We start from the raw sequence: 22,421 nt of genomic DNA, 5'->3' as shown, positions 1-22,421 counted from the left end.
CAAAGACGACTGAAGAGAATCGTTCAACGTGACGGGCAAACCTTCCACAAATTTCTGCAGATTTCAATACTAGGCCATCAACAAGTGTCAGCGTGTTAACCATTCAACGATACATCACTGATATAAGTCGAAGCCCACTCGTGTACCCCTGATGACTGGAAATATGTTGCCTGGTTGGATGAGTATCGTTTCAAATTGTATCGAGAGGATGGACGTGTACGGCTGTGGAGACGACGTCATGAACCCATGAACATTGCATGGCAGCAGAGGACTGTTCAAGATAGTGAAGGCTATGTGATTGGGGGGGGGGGGGCGGCTTCAGTTGGAATGATATGGAACCCCTGATACGTCTAGATAAGACTTTGACAGGTGACAAGTGCGTAAGCACCCTGTCTGATCACTTGCATCCATTCATGTCAATTGTCTATTGGGCAATTCCAGTGGAACAATGCGACACTCCATACGTGCAGAATTGCTACGCAGTGGCTCCAGGAACGCCCTTCTGAGTTTAAACACTTCCGCTGGCCAGAAAATTCCCAAGACATGAACATTACTGATCATATCTATGATGCTACGTGTTGTTCAGAAGAGGTCCCCATCCCCTCGTACTCTTACGGATTTATGGACAGCCCTGCAGTATTCATGGCGTCAATTCCCACCAGCACCACTTAACACACTAGTCCAGCCTATGCCACATTGTGTTGCGGCACTTCTGCGTGCTAACGGGTGCCCTGAGCGATATTAATCAGGTGTACCAGTTTCTTTGGCTCTTCAGTGTATATCGTGCTTGGCGGTGGAAGTTGGAAACATAACACTGCAACATTTATCGATAGAGAATGATCACACTTTTGTGTATGGATTAGATTAAGCTTAAAAAATATATAAACAAATGCAGAAACGCAATGGAACATGACAGAGAGACGTACTGTAAAGGCACGCTGTGAAGGTACGTAGAACGTGCTCCCAGAAACAGCCCTGAGAGAATTTAACTAGTCAGTAATTTATTTAAAACGAGTAACAATATTCCCGTTGATTCTCTTAAGTCAACGTGCTTAGCTGTTAGTGTACATCAAGAAACCATTTTTTAGAAAGATCTTCGTTAATAGTGAAAAACGCCGGCCGACGGGGATAGGTCAGTAGCTGAAAAAACTGATGCACCATCTTATATGTTGGTTAATTTTGAGAAACATTCCAGAAAGGTTACAGTCTCGCTAATAAACATCAGCATTTTAAAATACCAGTAGTATATGAAAATTTTCATTCAATATTGAAGAGAAATGAGTCGTGCAGGACTCATGGTGTCAGTTGCCTCCAGCAGTACTTCAGACATTAGTCGAGTTCATGCCACGTCGTGTTGCGGCACTTCTGCCTGTTCGCGGGGGTCCTAACGCTATTAGGCAGGTGTACCAGTTTAAAATGGTTCAAATGGCTCTGAGCACTATGGAACTTAACATCGGAGGTCATCAGTCCCCTAGAACTTAGAACTACTTAAACTTAACTAACCTAAGGACATCACACACATCCATGCCCGAGGCAGGATTCGAACCTGCGACCGTAGCGGTCGCGCGATTCCAGACTGAAGTTCCTAGAACCGCTCGGCCACACCGGACGGCGTAGCAGTTTCTTTGGCTCTTCAATGTACAAGTGAACCTACATTTTAAGTGCAGTTGAATCACGGGCTGGCAATTTTGCAGGTCGTTTTCATCAAAATTAATATGATATTGTAATTCAGAGGCTGACAACAGGTTAAATCGGTATGAGAACGTTCGGTCATGAACTGGAATCACGTTGACTGGTAGTACGGTGCTGTTATTTTTATTTTTGTGCAATATTAACACGTTGCGTTAATGTGAAAGTTTTTGGTGCACATGCAAATAAGCAGCACGTTGAATTTGAGACGGTGAGCAGGGAACTCTACTGCCAAATAGGACCGGCCGCGAGTAAAGACCGACCGACCAGTCGGGTGGTGAAATCTTACAACGGAGGCTGAAGCCGCTGTGGTTGGAAAATATTGTCCACCTGTACTTGCGGACCTTCTTTGAAGACAAACATTTACCGCTTGTAGAAAGCGTGGGCAACAGGAAACAGTGTAGCCCCGTAGCGACTCTTTCTTTATTTCTTAAGTCTCAGTGGCAATGCTGATGAAATAGGCGGGAGGGAGAACGCGCGACTGGCGTAATAGTGTGTGACATGGAGAATGCATCACTGAAGTCAATGTTTTTGGTTGCGGGGAACATGTTCATGTTGTGATTGTCGCCTGAAAGAGAAGTGCCATTTTGACGGAATTATCTAGTTGGAGCGCAGCAACGCTACTTAGTTTTGCAATTGTCTACTATCACTGTTTGGCAGGAAAGGATTAGGAGCAGCCGGTCGCAGTAGCCTAGCGGTTCTAGGCGCTTCAGTCCGAAAACGCGCTGCTGCTACGGTCGTAGGTTCGAATCCTACCTCGGGCATGGATGTATGTAATGTCCTTAGGTTAGTTAGGTTTAAGTAGTTCTAAGTTTTAGGGAACTGATGACTTCAGATGTTAAATCCCATAGTGCTTGGAGCCATTTGTTTTTATTAGGAGCACATAAGTGAGCGCCACAAGAAACACTTCGGGCTTGGTCGTGGTAGAGTCCGTATCAAGCTGTGATTCGTTCACTGAGGCGTCGGCATCGTCTGGTGCTTCGGTAGTGGAGATGTCAGGATTGAATCCGTGGATGGTAGCGATAGAGAACGAATCGACTTTTCATTGCCTTGCGGTTGTGTCAGAACCATCTTAGAGTTGCGACAGGATGCATAAGTCATCGTCGTCGCAGCACTTCTGTAGCGTACAGCGTGGTGCTCACTTCCATCTTTATGGCCAGCATAATTCGCAGCACCAGAAGCGTATTTCAGTTTGACATCACACTTTCGGAAAGCAGGACGATCGCCTGTCTCAGTTTGACACTTATACTGAATATTTGAACATCTCGGGACGGTCACCAACTTCGTCACTGTTTTGATCAGAAATTTACATTATTATGTAGACTGAAATTATTTTTCTACTTTATTAGAGTGTACATGCTCAAGTGGGCAAGCAGTAAATTCATAGATGGACAGGTATCGCTGCTATCCACTTAAACTTACAACTGAGTTTGGAAACACAATTGTCATTGTTTTCATTGTAGAATTTACATGTGATTTAGTTTTTATGAATAAATTTGAGTATTTTGTTACCTTCGCTATATTAAGTTAGATCCAATCAAGCTGTGTTTCAGTCACAGTAAACCATACACAAATAAATATTTCTCCACCCAGACATCGTCAGTCACGTTCTGATTTATGTAAATTCCCCACCTTAACGTCTGTGCCGAGGGCCGAAATTTCATTATCCATTTAACTTTGCGCACAACTGAAATTTAAAGGGTGGATATCAAATAAGTGGCCTGCCCACAGTTTTGAGCGCTCGTGAATACAACCAACACCAGGATTTGCGCAGTTTAGTAGAGCGTATTTTGTTTCCAATTCTGAACAGGATAAAGCTGCTTCCGTACACTCTTCATTCTGTCAACGTGCCTCGAAGAGCCATCTCAAGACTACACCGAGAGTGCAGTGTTACTTTACTTCAACAAGGCCTTCTAGTACTAAAAGTTCCCCGCCCACCCGATAGACGTGCTAAACACGGACTGAATCGAACATCCAGCCTTCATCCTGACACAGAGGACATTGAAGTACTGCCTTGCAGTGGTCGCCCACGGTCCGCATAACCGCCACAGAAGCGCATGATTCGTTTTAGGAGACAAATGCGAGGGATAAGTCGATCCGGACAGTATTCAAGCGTCTTCAGATGACCAATTCGATGTCTATACCCACAGTGCAACACTCCCAGCACAATAGCGTGCAAGAAAAGTGAAATCCTGAATCAGAATTATCTGGTCCTCTTCACTGACAAGAGCAAGATTTGTCAGACGACTGATAGTTGTCCAACCGAGAAACGTGACCTACCATGCAACGTTGAATCCGAAATACTTGTGATTCCAGGCGACTCAATACTGAAAATTTCTGTGCTCTGGCAGAGATTCGATCCCGCGGCTTCTGTTTCCAGGCACTCACTTTAACGCTAGACCACCAGGCCCAGCTCTGATGAGTGATGATAACTACGGTACATAAGTGTGTGCCTCAGAAGCTCATCTAGTATGTGCGGGCAGTCGTGTTGTGAGCCGGTATCACGTACTGATGTAAGAAACCTCTAAGTGCTATCGAAGGTCATTTGAGAGTGTACTATAGAATCACGATTTTACAACCTAAATTGTAATACCTCGTCACGGGAACTCTCACCATACGTGCAGGACAGATAGCGTCACAACGTATTGATAAACGCGTGGGTAGCGCGCTGAGGAGGATCAAAGCAAGTGGAAATGCACCGTATGGAATGTCAATATAACCACAGTTTCATTATACAGATTTATAGAGATGCTCAAACATGTTTGGGATCCAACACCCTACCTTTATTTCCCCTACAGATTTTTTTTTTTTTTTTTTTTTTTTGTTCAGAGTAAAGATGTTATTTATTATTACGTTTCGATCTGAGTTCGCGCTTATTCACAGACGTGCAGAAGGTGTAAAACAATTTTTCAGCAATTTATCTTGCGAAACTCTACGCATGAAATTCCATGAACCGGGGAACCTGTTTTCTACGTTGATCCTGTGAATCCTCAGCACAGTCCTGCATTTTGGTCCCGTAAACTAATGACATCTCTCGCAGAGGAATTTAAGCAACCATTCCTCCAACGGGAGCTTGGTTAAATAAACGAAAAAAAAACCTTTCTGCTGCACACCGTTAGCGATATCAGTAACACAGACCATTATGATTGGTATCAACAAAGAAGCTGCCAAGAAATCCTTGTAATATACCTGGGAGAATGCGCCAAAAGATGTCGACACGAAATTAAGCTGACACGCTGATGAAGACTAGAGCCAACGTCAAATTGTACTGCGACAGGCAGCTGAACTCGCTGCAAAATGAGCAAACAATAAGGACCTTAGTATTAATCAAACTGCGTTCCCATACAGAGATACTTCCAGCTCCTTTTGCCATAGCAGGTGGCATCCGATGCGCGGTGCGCTGGTTTATTATGAGGGGAAATATTTTTAAAATGATTTGCTGCATCTAAAACTGAGAACCGCTCGTCTAAACCTCACAGATCTAAGACAAAATTACAAATCTCTTCTTATTAACTGCATGCACAAAATGTAATGGAGAGGGGAACCACAGACAAGGCGTATGAGTAGGAAGAACAAACCTATATCGTTAGGATGTAGTATTACTAGTGTCCCGCTGGACACAGTTGTTTAAATATCTGAGCGTAGCATTTCAAAGCGATATGAAATGGAAGGAGCATGTGAGAACTATGGTAGGGATGGCGAATGGTTGACCTCAGTTTATTAGCAAACTGTAGGAAAGAGTGGTTCAGCTGTAAAGGAGATCGCATGTACGACGCTGGCGCGACCTATTCTTGAGTACTGCTCGAGTGTTTGGGATCGGTACCAGGTCGGACCGAAGGAAGAAACTGAAGCAATTCAGAGGCGGACTGCTAGATTTGTTACCGGTAGGTTGGAACGACACGTAGGTGGTACGGAGATGCTTCGGGAACTCAAATATGAATCCCTGGAGGGAAGTCGACGTTCTTTTCGAGAAACACTATTGAGAAAATTTAGAGAATCGGCATTCGAAACTGACTGCCCATCGATTCTACTGCCACTGACCTATACTCCTAGGAAGGACCAAGAAGATACGAGAAATTAGCGATCATACGGAGGAATATAGTCAGTCGTTTCTTTCCCTCTATTTGCGAGTGGATCAGGAAAGGAAATGACTAATAGTGGTAAAGGGTATCCTCCGCCACCCACTGTTCGGTGGATTGCGGAGTATCTATGTAGATGTAGATTTAGATGTAGATCTTAACACTTGGGTGCCAATAAGCATGGAAGCACCAATCGACATAACCCCGCTATCAAAAGTTATAACATACATGAAGTCATATTTTTTCGAGCCCAGTTGCATACGCAAGAACCGCAGTCCATAACAGATCTATGATTTTATACTGAAGAACAGTTATATAAAAAAAGAAAAAAAAAACATCTGCAGGAAGCGTTCCCTCACATAAACTCGAATATTAGCTGGAGGAATTTGAACAGAAACGTTCTTTGATTCGATGTTAAAGCCATGCCTCCATGATCGTCGAAGTAAAAATAGTAACCGACACATTTATAATTGCCCAGCCGTTTTCAACGATTATTTCTCTTACGTGCAATTATAACAAACAGTGAGATTCCATAACTATGCAGCATTATTTGGCAACTGGATAAACGCAATACACCCATCACCATAACTAACAAGAAGAAGACGAAGAAGGAAAAAGGAAGAAAAGAGAGAAGGAAAAAAAAAAAATTCCCAGGTGCGAGTAACATTCGTGCACTGAGGGTTCCGTACAAACAGTTACCTGCATGGACAGTTTATCCATTACGGGAACTGAGGGTACTGAAGATTTTTGCCTGTTATCGGCATTGGTACTGATAAGATATCGGTTCCAGGGATACCAAGAGTTTCGAGGGTGTATTAAATGACTAATATGTGTCAATTCCTAAGGGACCAAACTGCTGAGGTCATCGGTCCCTACAATTACACACAATTTAAACTAACTAAAAGTAACTTATGCTAAGTACAACACACAGACCCATGCCCGAGGGAAGACTCGAATTTCCGGCGGGAGAGGCCGCGCAGTCTGTGCATGGCGCTCTAAAATGCGCGGCCTCTCCGCGCGGCGAGGAGTTTTAATTTCAAGTTTGAAATCGGATAGCAGATACCAAAAGAAATATTTTTTTCGTGTGATAGAATTTAAAATTAACACTTTCGTGTTTTTCCCTTTTCTCGTGCTGTGGAACCGCGCTTCTTGCCGAATTTCATGATTCTGGATCACCGGGAAGCACGCTATAGTTTTTGATTTGTTTGTTTTTGAGTATCAAAATATGCCACATAAATGGCCGTATGTTTTGATTGCAATGATTCCGAAGCTTAAAATTTTTAAATCACCAAGAGACCAAGCACCTTAATGTGTGAGATAAATTTGAACTCGGCACGTCTACTCGTTCCTGATGAAAATTTTTCTCGTTGGACCGAGACACAGATCGAACAACAAAACGATTCTACAAGGTTTCCATTTTTACAGATTGAGGCGCGGAATCCTAAAAATGAGGTAGCAGGAATGATTTATTAAGAATGAAATGTTCCATAGTCTCGAGATTTCATTCACATGTCAGAGGAAACCCTAGACTCATCGCAAGGCAAAATTTGTATTATACTTTCTAAATCAATCTTTTGTTATAATTCACTATGCACTATAATTTGCGAAGTTATTACGAACAAATTTCGTTAAAAATGGTTGTTGCAGTATAGATACTGATGAGTATTTTTAGGTACTGCGAAATTCAGGATTTCCATCTTTAAATTTAAGCTAACGTAAACACTTTGATAATGGATTATATAGTACTTACACATGCATAGTAACTTCTGGTTTCGACAGAATGAAAAACGATTCGACATGTTGTTCTTCATTCTAATACGACGTGGTCATTGATCTCCAGTCACAGGAATAAAGTAAATGTTTCATTGAAAATAAATGTGCTACTTTGTAATGCTTTTTTGCGGCTGTACTGCCTGCATATTTAACAACTGAGTTTCCACCTTTGATGTCACATCGCAGAAGCGCCAGTACTCACAGCTGCCGGAGAAGTTCATGGGGTGCGTGATGGCGTCGTAGCGGTCTATGCTAAGCGCCACCAGCACATACGTCGACGAGTACGTCACGACCGCCTGCAACACAGACACACACCACGAGGTCACTACACACCAATCTGTCACACACACACACGTGGTTGCTTTTATGTCGTGCTGCATCACATTCACATCGTGACTGAGCGCCGACCACAGCATGCGGCGGGTTTCGTCAGAAATTTGTAGCGGTGGCTCTGTTATGTGGCACTAAGTCATTGTGACGCACCCTACAGTATTGATAATGGTACTACGAATTCCCGAAACCGGTCTGCGAATTAATTTACAGAAAAACTGTGTATGTTCGGTGATTTTTCCTTTCCCACAGAACTGACTAACAGCTGCAGACCCAATGAAAGTGCTCAAGATGTGGAAATGCATCAAAATCTCTAATTCACCTGATAATGAACGTAAACTGAATGTAGTGAATCAATATTTTTGCATTTATTCTGCTATGTGAGAGCTGAGAACAATATGTATTCTGCAGTAATGTGAAAAACGCTAAAAGTATGTTAAGTATTTTAAAAATCTGAACCTCCTTGACGAGACAAAGGTTTGTAATGAAATTAGTCAAATTTAAGCGTGGGCTAGCAGTTGTGCAAGCAGAATCTCACTAGCGTTAGTTACCGGAAATGCAACGACTGAAATACAGAAAAATTCGTGTTCGGTGGGTTACACTTTCTCATACGGCGCTCAATGCTAGTTAAGGATGCAAGTGATAATTTTCTGAAAAACTTCAAAGGTGATTTTCAACGTTTTTATGCTGTCAAGCACCATCATATTTAACAAGCAAATAGGGCAGAATTTCAAACGAAAGACGTAAAGTTAACCGCGATAACGTAAGATCATGTTCCGCACACATTAGGCGGATAAACGTGCATCTGGCGGTTGAATGTGCTTGCCAGTAGGAAATTGTTCCAGGCAACAAAGACGTAATAGTGTTTGTGAAGAAAGATCTAGGGAAAAATCGAAGACTTTCTTTTCAAGCTAAGAGTGTTCCTGTGCTATGAATCATATTGAGTGGTATTTCCTAGTCCCTATCAATCCAAACTTCAAGAGTATACTAGCTTTACATTTTAACCAACATTAGTAGCTTACCCCTTTGCCAGTCATGTCAACAGCAACAGTACAGCGAATCACAATTAATACTGCCTCAAACCTATGAAAATGAGTATGGTTGTTTTTTGACTGGACGCTGTCTTGCCGAATAGTCATCCAAAAAAGACCACTATTAATAGTACGCTGACGCATTGTAATATCGCGAGGTTTAATTCATGCTGTGTACATTTCAGGTTAAGAGCTTGGACACTACACAGCTGTCTGTCCTTGAGTTACTGCGTGTGTGGGGGCCCCACAGGTTTGAGGTTGGTGTCTCGGTGATGGCAGCAACCGTTGAAACTGTCCACCAATAGCATTATATTCGTGAAGTCGATACATGGGGCCACATCATTACGGAAGAGGGGAAGAGGAGGTGAAGAGGGGAGAGGAAGAAGGTGGAAGAGAGGGGGCGGAAGAGAGTGAGTGGAAGATGAGGGGGTCTTTGGTCACGAGTTTACAAGATCACATAGATCGCAGTTATAGTTGTTCTTCATTAGAGTGTAAATTTTCAAGTGGGCAAGAGTAAATTCACGGATGAGGGGGGGCCGGGGCATGGGACACTGCTATCTACTTAATCTTCCTCCATCTGAATATCGATAAACGGAATGGTAACAGTTTTCATAGTTGAATTTTATGTTGTTTTAAGGGAATTCGAGCATTTAAGTAATCAGTGTTTCTGTTCAGTACCCTCACTTACATTAAGTTATATGAAATGAACCAGTTTTCAGGTAGCTACTTTCAATCACATTAAATCACATTCAAACAATTATTGTTCGAATCAGATTGCGTCAATGAGATTCAGTTTTATGCAAATTCCCCACTGTAGGATCTATGGCTAGGTCCGTAATTTCGCGTTGCCCACATAACTTCACGCGCAATTACAATTTAAAGGGTAGATCTCAAAGACGTGGCCCGCTCCTACTTAGTTTTGAGGGGCAAGAAGTTTATCCACGAGGGATTTCGCAAATGCTTAACACAGACATTGCACAATTACATAAGTATTACATGCGTTGACGGGCTTTAACGAAAATCATATTGAATGTCTCCTTCTATGGTGGGAATCACATAGTGTGTGTGTGTGTGTGTGTGTGTGTGTGTGTGTGTGTGTGTGTGTGTGTGTGTGAGCGCTTGTGCGCGCCCAGATAACTTTTTTAAGTAGCCTCGTCTAGAGATTTTCGACAAACGATGCGGTGTTATTATTCCACGGCAAACATGTTGAGGTTGCTGAGCCAACAGCTAATTGGAGGAAGTATTCCACTGGAGAGATATGTTAAGATGAAACTGAAGTGCTTAATTCTGTGTGCCTAATTTTCTGGGGTTCTGAAGTCGTTGCTAGAGAATAGTTTCCGAGGGTAAGCATGTATTGGTTGTGTCTTATGCTTTCCGGTCGCAAGTTGTCCGAATCTTGGGTCAATCTGACAAGGGAAAAGCACTCCGATTCGTTCCAGTTTAAGTCTGTGCGAATGAAATTCCTGTCCAATCCACATTTTAACTGTATGTATGAATAAAAGTTCACCCTATCCCATTTTCTTTATCAATGGTCTGAGTGAATGAAATTCCGACCCATTCAGTTCCTTAACGGTCTGTGCGAATGAATTCTGACCTGTTCCGTTCCATTCCGTTTCTTAAATGGTCTCCGCGAATAAAATTCCGATCCGTTGCGTTCCTCTCCATTTGTTTTAACGATCTATATGAAAGAAATTTCGATCCGTTTCTTCCATTTCATCTTTAAAACGGTCTGTGTGAATAAAATTTCGAACCGTTCTGCCCCGTTCCATCCCGTTTTAATAGTCTATGTGACTGCTGTCATTTGAATTTCGATAACTGTATTTGTAGCTGACATCATCCGCTACATGTGAGCAGTTACGTATTGGGGTATAAAGTGAGACGATTGCTTATAATTGGTGAAGATGTTGATTAAGCACTGCTGTTATCAACATGCTTCCGAATACCGTTGGACGAAGCATTAGTCTTAACAATCAAGTGTAAGAATCTCGACGACATATCCGCAAGAAACCGGCGTTCCGTGATTCGCTAAGTCTCAGGTTTCGATCCTGGTTTACCTGCACTGCTATTACACTCCTGGAAATTGAAATAAGAACACCGTGAATTCATTGTCCCAGGAAGGGGAAACTTTATTGACACATTCCTGGGGTCAGATACATCACATGATCACACTGACAGAACCACAGGCACATAGACACAGGCAACAGAGCATGCACAATGTCGGCACTAGTACAGTGTATATCCACCTTTCGCAGCAATGCAGGCTGCTATTCTCCCATGGAGACGATCGTAGAGATGCTGGATGTAGTCCTGTGGAACGGCTTGCCATGCCATTTCCACCTGGCGCCTCAGTTGGACCAGCGTTCGTGCTGGACGTGCAGACCGCGTGAGACGACGCTTCATCCAGTCCCAAACATGCTCAATGGGGGACAGATCCGGAGATCTTGCTGGCCAGGGTAGTTGACTTACACCTTCTAGAGCACGTTGGGTGGCATGGGATACATGCGGACGTGCATTGTCCTGTTGGAACAGCAAGTTCCCTTGCCGGTCTAGGAATGGTAGAACGATGGGTTCGATGACGGTTTGGATGTACCGTGCACTATTCAGTGTCCCCTCGACGATCACCAGTGGTGTACGGCCAGTGTAGGAGATCGCTCCCCACACCATGATGCCGGGTGTTGGCCCTGTGTGCCTCGGTCGTATGCAGTCCTGATTGTGGCGCTCACCTGCACTGCGCCAAACACGCATACGACCATCATTGGCACCAAGGCAGAAGCGACTCTCATCGCTGAAGACGACACGTCTCCATTCGTCCCTCCATTCACGCCTGTCGCGACACCACTGGAGGCGGGCTGCACGATGTTGGGGCGTGAGCGGAAGACGGCCTAACGGTGTGCGGGACCGTAGCCCAGCTTCATGGAGACGGTTGCGAATGGTCCTCGCCGATACCCCAGAAGCAACAGTGTCCCTAATTTGCTGGGAAGTGGCGGTGCGGTCCCCTACGGCACTGCGTAGGATCCTACGGTCTTGGCGTGCATCCGTGCGTCGCTGCGGTCCGGTCCCAGGTCGACGGGCACGTGCACCTTCCGCCGACCACTGGCGACAACATCGATGTACTGTGGAGACCTCACGCCCCACGTGTTGAGCAATTCGGCGGTACGTCCACCCGGCCTCCCGCATGCCCACTATACGCCCTTGCTCAAAGTCCGTCAACTGCACATACGGTTCACGTCCACGCTGTCGCGGCATGCTACCAGTGTTAAAGACTGCGATGGAGCTCCGTATGCCACGGCAAACTGGCTGACACTGACGGCGGCGGTGCACAAATGCTGCGCAGCTAGCGCCATTCGACGGCCAACACCGCGGTTCCTGGTGTGTCCGCTGTGCCGTGCGTGTGATCATTGCTTGTACAGCCCTCTCGCAGTGTCCGGAGCAAGTATGGTGGGTCTGACACACCGGTGTCAATGTGTTCTTTTTTCCATTTCCAGGAGTGTACCTTTGTCGTTCTCTAGTTGTTGTTGTCCACATGTTTTCTCTCAGGTGACTCGCTGTGGCGCCCTGTCGGTCGGCCTGTTGTACGGATTCTCCAGTCGTTCCCGGCCTTGTCAGATTTCTGTCATTATACAATTATTGTGCACAGTCCGACTAAACTCCCCATCCCGCCCTCCCCCTGTCAGGTACATCAGTAGGATGCTCTAGAACGTGTAATTCACTAGGCCAACGATTAATCATCCGCTGTTCCCCAAACAACAAAAACAGTGGAGAATATGTCAGCTATTATTCGCCGGAACGTCTTATGACCCCCACGCCCCCCCCCCCCCTCCTCTCTCTTTGATTATCTGACAGCATGCACCCATCACCGTGGGGGAAGGGGGACGGAGATCTTCATACAAATGACTCAGTTAACTTACATTCATAGCTCTTCCATTTTACAAGGAAGATCACGGTGTGGGTTTTATACGACTCAACCACTAAAACTGTCAAAATTTGAATTATGAATGTTGCAAGGAAGAAAATGAATCGCTTAAGCTGAAATGTCAGTCACTAATAACAGGACCAGAAAAACTTCTTCCACTATTGGCCGTCAACAGAGTCGTATCCATTCTCAGTGCTAGAAGGCAGAAAGATACGACACACGTTCCTTTCTGTACATTCCGTTGGACATTGTAAGCATGTAAGCGTTGTGACTTTGATGTCAGTGCAGTAGTAGTTGGCTATAATGGTAATCACTTTGTATAGCACGGAGTTGCGATGCGTTTGGGTAATACACCGCTATACGGATGCCGCATCTTGTACTTTAACACTTTAAATACTGGACGAGCCGCCTTCGTTTTGAATCAGAGAACCGTACCCATTGAAACATCTACTTCTACATCTACGTGGATACTCTACAAATCACATTTAAGTGCCTGGCAGAGGGTTTATCGAATCACCTTCACAATTCTGTAATATTACAATCTCGTATAGCTCACGGAAATGATGAACACCTATATCTTCCCGTACGAGCTCTGATTTCCCTTATTTTATCGTGGTGATCGTTCCTCCCTGTGTAGGTCGGTGTCAACAAAATATTTTCGTATTCGGAGGAGAAAGTTGGTGATTGGAATTTCGTGAGAAGATTCCGTCGCAACGAAAAACGCCTTTCTGTTAATGATATGCAGCCGAAATTCTGTATCATTTCTGTGACACCCTCTCCCATATTTCGCGTAACGTACTGCCTTTCTATGAACGTGAACATGTTAGTATGATTGATAAACTGACCACTTCCTAAATGAACTATGTACTCGAGTAGAGTTTCCCGCGCACAAGATCATGCAACTGATCAAACCTGTTCTGACAACCAAAAATTTGAGGCAGATCTATGATTTCCCCCAGTGGAGCTATCCCCACATTTCCCGTAGGATATCCTCCGATATCAGTGTTCGGAAATCACAGACAGACACGTGAGTGACAGTGACAGTTTTAATCTGGCCTAGAGGCGACCTCCGACAGCGGAAGGGTGCCAGCACACTAGCTCGGCGTGTTCGGCCAGAGAATTTGTCCACCAGCTGCAGTAAAAATGGTGAGTGAAGGTTTTATCGATGTAATTTGAAAGAAATGATCTGACACAAAAAGGTCACTACTCGCAATAAGAAGGAAACCCAGGTTAGACTTTCGGTCGTGTACAAATTTTCAACTGTAACTTCAGGTTACAGGGCCATCATATCTGAACCTTTCGCACAGGTATCATTTCATATCCTTGAATATTCACTTATTTCATCCACATCAGTCTATTTGCTTTAAATAATTTAATATAAAATTTCTGTTTCAATGATTATAATTGATATCAATATTTACGTAGTATGTTAGGGTGGCTCTCTGGGCTTATAGACTTCGCTCTTACAAGGGGCTTTACGGTATCGGAAATTCAGTTCGGCATGAGACTTCGCTGGTTAGTGGTACACCTCAGAAGTGTCCACCCATAAAAGTTTTGAAGTGCACTAGACAAAATATTCCAAGGAAGATGGCTTTAAAGTGTTACACGCAGCTCATATACTGATCAGTTCACACGCTATGGCAGCACAGCGAAATGGCTGAGAGCGCAGCGGATTCCACCATGCGGTCGGGCAACTCTTTACTTTGATTTTTTCATACTTGCGCTCTGTAGGCTCTCAGTCATTGTGGAAAAGTTCTACTTCTAGTATTCGTTTGTTTCAAACGAGTAAAAAACAGTAAATGAATATGAGCAAAAATTTAAAAATGTCGTAAAACCGTCTTCTAAATCTGGGAATCTAACGACAGAACTGCATATTGACTTTCTCAACCGTTATTTGAAGTCTGAGGTGGGAGGAGAACAGTTTCTATTAACTGACGTTTGGGGGTGGAGAAGCAAATTCTGAATTATATGACGAAATCTTTCAGGATGACGAGAAATCATCGATATATACAATTAAACTGATTCCTCCAAAAGCTACTCCTCCTGTTCAACCTTGTGATGTCTATTTTGATGGACGCGGAAGAGTCTAATAACGCTTCCACAAGACTGTACTTATCACATTGAAAATAATACAGAAATAAATTCCCGTGAAGACTGTTTAAAAATACAATCACTAGCGCACCACCAACGGTAGTTGACAATTTTTAATAAAATGATCCGTTATGCCCGGTACGCTTCCACACTGTCTGATAAGAGAAGATTTCATGAATGTTAACGGAGTATGTTTTCCAACACGTCTTTTTAAAAAAAGGTTCTTCGTGTATAAAATAGTCTATAAATTGTGCAAGATATAAAAATATTTTTGGTTTTCAATGTTTTTATGAGAATTATCATTCTGATACTTGTATATAAAACAAGAAATTAACAAATACAGACGATACCGTAATTTTTTATATAAATAAAACTCTACCCAAAATTTTGTTACAGTAGTACAGCTTTAATTTACCGCCATTAAAATGCATTTCAAATGATCCAACTGTTAAAAAAGAAAGTATTAATTGTAATTTACATTTTATGTTAATTAGCAGTAAAAGTCATTTCATAAATAAAATAAAATTCTTCGTCATCTGATTAATAATATTTTAGGCCATCAAAGTTATTTAAAAGTTGTTACAATTTTTAAAGCAACTAAACAGAAAACAAAATACAATGTTACCCGGAGGAATTATCCAACATGGATCGCCAGCATCGCAAACGACTCCATTAGAGTCGCAGCCATTTCGCTGTGCTGCCAGAGCGTATAAAGTACCCGGTATATGAGCTGCGTGTAAAGCTCCAGAGCCCTTATTCTCGGAATCTTTACGAGTTTTATGAGTGGACACTCCCCGAGGTTTAGTACTAACTTGTGGAGTCTCATACCGAACTGAGTTTCCGAGACCGTAAGGTCCCCATGTAAGCTCTTGCTATGCAACCTGATAAACACTGTCGCAATGATTAAAACTTCAGGTTAGGTGAATCAAATGCAGATCAGAATTTTAAGAATATCAAACGTGTGTCGTCTTCATTCAGAAACTTCTGAGAAATATTTTCAAACAAAAATTACTATTTTACGTGTTTATAAATGCAATATTGGCTAATCCAACTGATTGCAATAATTTACACTACGGAAGAGTTTCATTAACAAAGCCGCAAGGAAGAATGCGAAAATGACATGATTTCAGTAAGGTGATATACAGTTCCGGTGGGAAATAGATTTTCCAGACAACTTCTTCGCCTGCTTGTGCGTGCAGAGGTGGTGAACATTAAATAGCCAAAATCAGGTTACTACAGAAATTTAGTATTACTAATGTCGGCTCGAATGGTCAAACATTAGGGGCCTTGGGAAAGGGTTACTCAAGGATTACGTAATATTCTCATATCGTGAGTGGGATGACAACTTTGTTGCTTCAGTTGTTTCAGAATGAATTACAGTGGTATCGCATCCATTTCGAACACTCGGAAATGGGTGGACCTCAGACGGAACGTTGACACTCGGTGATGGGTCGTAGACATTGTTAATATGGCTCTAATGTCCAAGGCTAATTATTTCACCTTTATGTCATTTTCAAAGGAAAAACTAGTACTGTACACAGTGCAGTAGAAAACTTGCATTTTTAATGCGGTATATACGTTATCTCCAATCGCCATGACGCTGTCTACAAACCTGAGCCGTATGTATCTGTTGACGCAGCCGTCTAATCCCTGCCGCCACTCACGCTAATCTCTCATGCAATCACGGACGTGCCGCCCCAACTACCTAAGCGGATTACATTTCCAGATTTCCGCTGCTTTCAAACAACACCGGCTGATTCTAGCTGAAATCTGAGCCACACACAGACACACTGGAAAGTATAAATACTTCTTGTTAACGAGTACTTTCATCCGATAACGATACTTCTTCCCTTGACACTTTTCATCTGATACTTCCACTGTCAATACTTTATACCAGGTATAAAATTGAATGATCCTAGTCATATTTGATTACATTTTGATCATCAGAAAGATGGACTGAGGCTTTATTTGACGACATATGCACTACCCCTGTGTGATAAACCTGTAAAGCAATGGAGAAACGTCAAGTATTTATTCCCTAAGGTCATACTGCATAACATAGCCAACATACATCTGATAATTCCAGTGGCATCAGTGCCCCCTGAAGTATATTTTCAAATGCAGTCCGCACGTTGACAAAGTAACGTAACACATTATCAGCGAAACGACTAAATAAAATACTGTTTCTGAGTGATTTTACGGAGGAAGAAGAGGAAGTTGCGGTAAGATTAGATTTATTTACTTTTGGTGTTATTCAGGTGTTTTTCTAATAATCCGTTTTGTAATTTTATATAAAATGTTTCAAAGCTTTTAAGACCAATAATCTGCGATGAAAGGCATCGCTATCTGATGGTAGAAATATTCTCAGACACTTTTGTGAGAGTCCTACCAGTGACTGTACTACTGTTTTATTTTTGAATCATAAGTCTAATGCGCCCGCCACGAATTCCTCTCGTGCACCAGCCTCTTCATCTCATAGTGACACTTGCACACTACCCCCCTTATTATATTGTGGATGTATTCCAATCTCTATCTCCCTAAAGTTTTTACCCTTTACAGCTCCCTCCAGTACCATACAAGTTATTCCCTGATGTCTTAACAAATGTCCTATCATCCTGTTTCTTCTTGTCGGTGTTTTCCGTATGTTCATTTCTTCACCGATTCTTATCTTATTAGTCCCCCTAATTTTCAACATTTTTGTGTGGTAACATATCTCAAATGCTTCTATTCTCTTCTGTTTCAGTTTTCTCACTCTCCACGGTTTATTAGTACACAATTCTGTGCTCCATATGTACATTCTCAGAAATTTATTTCTCAAACCAAGGCCAATGTTTATGCCCGATATATTTCTCTTGGCCTGGAAAGCCCTTTCTGCCTGTGCTAGTCTCTTTGTTATGTCCCTTAACTTCTTTCGATTATAACTTTTTTTTAATTCTGACGCTAATTCTGGCTCCCCCATTCTTTCATATCGATCCCAATTTCTTTTCCTATCATGTCATCAGACAAATCCTTCCCCTCAGAGAGACCTTCAATGTACTCTTTTCACTCATCCATTCTCTCCTCTGAGTATAGCAGTTGGATTCCCATTCCACTCTTAATGTTACCACCTTTGCTTTTAATTTCACCGAAGTTAGTTTTGACTTTTCTATATGCTGAGTCAATCCTTCAGGAGATTATTTCTTTTTTCATTTCTTCACACTTTTGCTGCAGCCGTTTTGCCTTGGCTGCCTTGAACTTCCTATTTATTTCATTCATAAATGATTTATATTGCTATATTACTGTCGTTTACCTTAGCATCTTTGTACTTCCTTCTTTCGCCGATCGATTCAATTACTTCTTTTGTTACACAGGTTCCTTAGCAGTCACCTTTCTTGTACCTATGCCTGACTGTCCAATATCTGTGACTGCCGTTTCTGTAGATGCCCACTCCTCTTCAACTGAACTTCCGCCTGTAGTATTCCTTATCTCAGTATCCACAACATTAGCTAATTTCAAGCGTGTCTCACCATTCATCAGTACTTCAGTACCCTCTTCCTTCCGCACTATTTCTTTTTCCGCACGGTTCCCTTAAACTTCAGACTACTCTTCATCACTACTACATTGTGATCTGACTCGGTAGCTGCTCCTGGGTACGCCTTTCAATCCAATATCCGATTTCTAAATGTCTGTCCGATCATGATATAATCCATCTGCAACCTACCTGTGTCTCCGGGTCTTTTCCAAGTACCGATAAATCGTCCTGTTGTGATTACTGAACAGAGTATTCGCTATTACGGTATGATATTTATTACAAAACTCACTTAGCGTTTCTCCACTCTCAATTATACTACCAAGCCCATATTCTCTCATAACCCCTTCTTTTATATCTTCTCCTACAACCGCGTTCCATTCCATCATCATTATTAGATTTCCATCTCTCTTTACATACCGAATTACCTGTTCGATATCCTCCTATACTTTCTCTGTCTCTCTCTTCATCCTCTGCTTGCGTTGTCGCCATGTTTACATGAACTCTCATTGTCGGAGTTTGTTTGATGTTGATTCTGATGGGAACAACATTGCCATTGGAGTGTTTACAGTAATTCATTCTCTGCGCTATACTCCCATTCATACTACACCATGTGATCAAAAGTATCCGGACACCTGGCTGACAATGACTTACAAGTTCGTGGCGCCCTCCATTGGTAATGCTGGAATTCAATATGGTATTGGCTCACCCTTAAACTTGATGACAGCTTCCACTCTCGCAGGCATGCATTCAGGCAGATTACTGCACTGAGTAGAGATATCGACGTCGGTTAATGAGGCCTGCCACGAAGTCGGCCTTCCAAAACATCCCAAAGGTGTTCTATAGGATTTAGGTCAGGAGTCTGTGCAGGCCAGTCCATTATAGAGATGTTACTGTCGTGTAACAATTCCGCCACAGGTTGTGCATTATGAACTGGTGCTCGATCGTGTTGAAAGATGCAATCGCCATCCATGGATTCATCTTCAACAGTGGGAAGCAAGAAGGTGCTTAAAAAATCAATGTAGGTCTGTGCTGTGACAATGCCACGCAAAACAACAAGGGTTGCAAGGCCCCCCCCCCTCCACGACCATACTATTACATCACCACATCCGAATTATACTGTTGGCATTACACATGCTGGCAGATGATGTTCACCGGGCATTCGCCATACCCACAGTCTGCACCGGATCGACACATTGTGTACCGTGATTCGTCACTCCACACAACGTTTTTCCACTGATCAATTGTCCAATGTTTACGCTCCTTACACCAAGCGAGGTGTCATTTGGCATTTAGCGATACGATGCGTGGTTTATGACCATGAAATCCAAGTTTTCTCACCTCCATCCTAACTGTCATAGTACTTGCAGTGGATCCTGATGCAGTTTGGAATTCCTGTGTAATGGTGTGGATAGATGTCTGCCTACTACTTCAACTGTCGGCGGTCTCTGTCAGTCAACAGACGAAATCTGCCTGTACGCTTTTGTGCTGTACGTGTCCCTTCACGTTTCCACTTCACTATTACATCGAAAACAGTGGACCTAGGGATGTTTAGGAGAGTGTAAATCTCGCTTACAGACGTAAGACACAAGTGACACCCAATCACCTGACCACGTTCGAAGTCCGTGAGTTCCGCGGAATGCCCCATTCTGCTATCCCACGAAGTCTATTGATTGACTCCTGGGGTGGCTGATATGGAGTACCTGGCAGTGGGTTGTAGCACAGTGCATCTAACATGAAAACCGTATGTTTTTGATGGTACTTGTGGTACGCATGTGGTAGGAAGGGCACCACGTACATAGTTGGTTTAGACAAAGTACGTAGATATGCGGGAAATTGCTGGGGCTATGTGGGCAACATTGATTAACGAAACAGGGAAGGCAGCATAAGAACCTCAAAGGGGCTGCAAGTAAGTGACGTGAAGGTAGTTAAGTACAAAACAATGTCCTGCTCTATCATGGACGAAATCGAGTACTCCTGCTGAAGTGGGGAGGGTGAAAGTCTCGTAGCAGATTTTAAAGATGGTTCAGGCTGATACGAAATACTCATAGGCCGCCTGAAATTGGCGTCATAGGATCATTTGCAGAGACAGGATTTGGGCAACGTACAGCAGCTTTGGTGCGACGTTAGTGTTGATGTAGGCTCCTCGCTAGCGCAGATTCAGGTTGTGGTGGAGGTTGTATTGAATGTGGGCTCATGTCCTCTGGCGCAAATGGTGGCAGGCGTACGCCACCGTACGATGGGTATGTCCAGTAAGTGTGCTACCACAGTAAGAGAGTACGTCCACTGCGGGCAGTGGCAACGCTCTTCGTCTTGGAGGCCACATTGAGGATATTTCCCGAGGTTCTTCCATACTGTTGCATCCATGCCATGGCATTATGTACTTTCACAGGTGTAAGTGCCAGGAAAAGGAGGTTATCATTATATGCCAAGCAACGGAAAGTATGTTGAGTCTTGGTAAGGCGAGGTAAGGGGCTTCCAATAAGGCTCTCATGGGCGACTGAGAACATCACAGTATTGGAATGAGTCCTGAATGTCATCTGTTGGATACCTGCCGTGGCACTGGTAAAGAGGCAGCTCAGGGTGTTAACGAATGGCGGACGGAAACCCACCTACAGAAGAAACTGATGTCGGACCTTATCAAAGGCACTGTCGAAGCCGATTGATACCAGTGCCACCCAGAGGCAAGATCCCGACATTCGCCAGTAGCAGTTTGTAAGTGGGCACCATGGCCATGTGAAATGTGCTCCAGTGAGGGAATTGAGGCCGAAACCGCAAGTATGCGTGACACCAAAAGGCACGTATAGATACTATAGTCCGCACTGAGAACCTTAAGGTAGCGAAAGTTTGTGGTCTCCAGACCCTAGGACGGGTTAGGTATCGGAATTAAAATGCGAGTCACAACGGTCCTTGGCACAGGACAATTAGGAGTGAGCAGCTCCTGGAACATATCAGTCTGCCGCTGGATCATCAGTTAATGGAACGTCTGGTAAAATTCAACTGGAAGGCCTTCTGGGCCTGGTGATTTACTATATTTGTCGCGTCTATGGCGATAGCGTCTGCCACTTCATCTGTAGTAATTGCCGCCACCAGGGATGTTGCTTCAGTTGTGTCGAGAGTAACCACCTGACCATGAGCTAAAGTATCAATCTTTTTCGTTCCATTGTGTTTTCCCAAGATCCTTCATTTCGTACTCTTCATTTTTGTCACCGGTGTCGTAAGTGGTTGAAGAATTTAGAGATTCTGGCTTTGCTTGTATGACACTCCTGACACATCCCTATGATAGTTATGGATACTGAGCACAGTTTCTTGCAAACATTTTAATGGATGACAGACAAACGGTAGAGGCAGAAGTGACTATTGCTCTATGGTCACAAACTAGCAACATCTGATGCTTGATACAAAACGTTGTCTTTTGTACATATTGACATTTCAGCATACGAAATTCGCTTTCTTCACCTGTCAACAGTTACAATGCGAAGAATGAAATATCTTATACCATTCCACAGCTTTAATGATTGAATCAAATGAGAAATCTTATTGAGCTCTCGGTTGTAATTTGGTTCCTATAAAGAGGGGTGGATAAGATATACTGCTATATATCAGTGAATTTCTGAAACTGAATCAGTTACAGTAAACGTGTTTCCTTTTCTTAGTAAACATCCTCATATGCTTTAACCAAAAATATATTTAAAATACCATTTATTTCGGAAAGATGTTTGAGATACTGTACATTTCTCATACATGAACGACATCGCCTGTTGGCTCACAAATCATTTGTGAGTACGTGCTTGGTTACCATGGGGCCCCAGTCTTTCCAGCACTGCTTGCCTTTTAGTGCTGCAAGCCTATACTTCCACTATCCCTTCCCCACTGTCTTTTCATCTGGTGGTCTTTCTGGTGTAGACCTCACTTTGTCTTAGTACATGATTTAGGACCCTAGTTTTCTACTGTATTTCACTTCCAGCGCCCTTTACATATTTTAATTAACATATACATAGTCTCCA

General features: G+C 43.1%; 1 protein-coding gene across 1 annotated transcript in view; it reads right to left on the bottom strand.

The window, feature by feature from the left end:
- The window catches only part of LOC126234468 (cardioacceleratory peptide receptor-like), a 311,883-nt gene that overhangs the window by 114,603 nt on the left and 174,859 nt on the right, over window positions 1-22,421 (bottom strand). The window contains exon 3 of the mRNA XM_049943159.1: window positions 7,744-7,837. Coding sequence (XP_049799116.1) covers window positions 7,744-7,837 — 94 coding nt within the window. The remainder of the gene's footprint in view (window positions 1-7,743; window positions 7,838-22,421) is intronic.

This window comes from Schistocerca nitens, chromosome 2 (genome assembly GCF_023898315.1).
Source record: "Schistocerca nitens isolate TAMUIC-IGC-003100 chromosome 2, iqSchNite1.1, whole genome shotgun sequence".
NCBI lineage: Eukaryota > Metazoa > Arthropoda > Insecta > Orthoptera > Acrididae > Schistocerca > Schistocerca nitens.
Note: the sequence above shows the minus strand (reverse complement) of the source record. Positions and strands in the feature narration are given on the sequence as shown.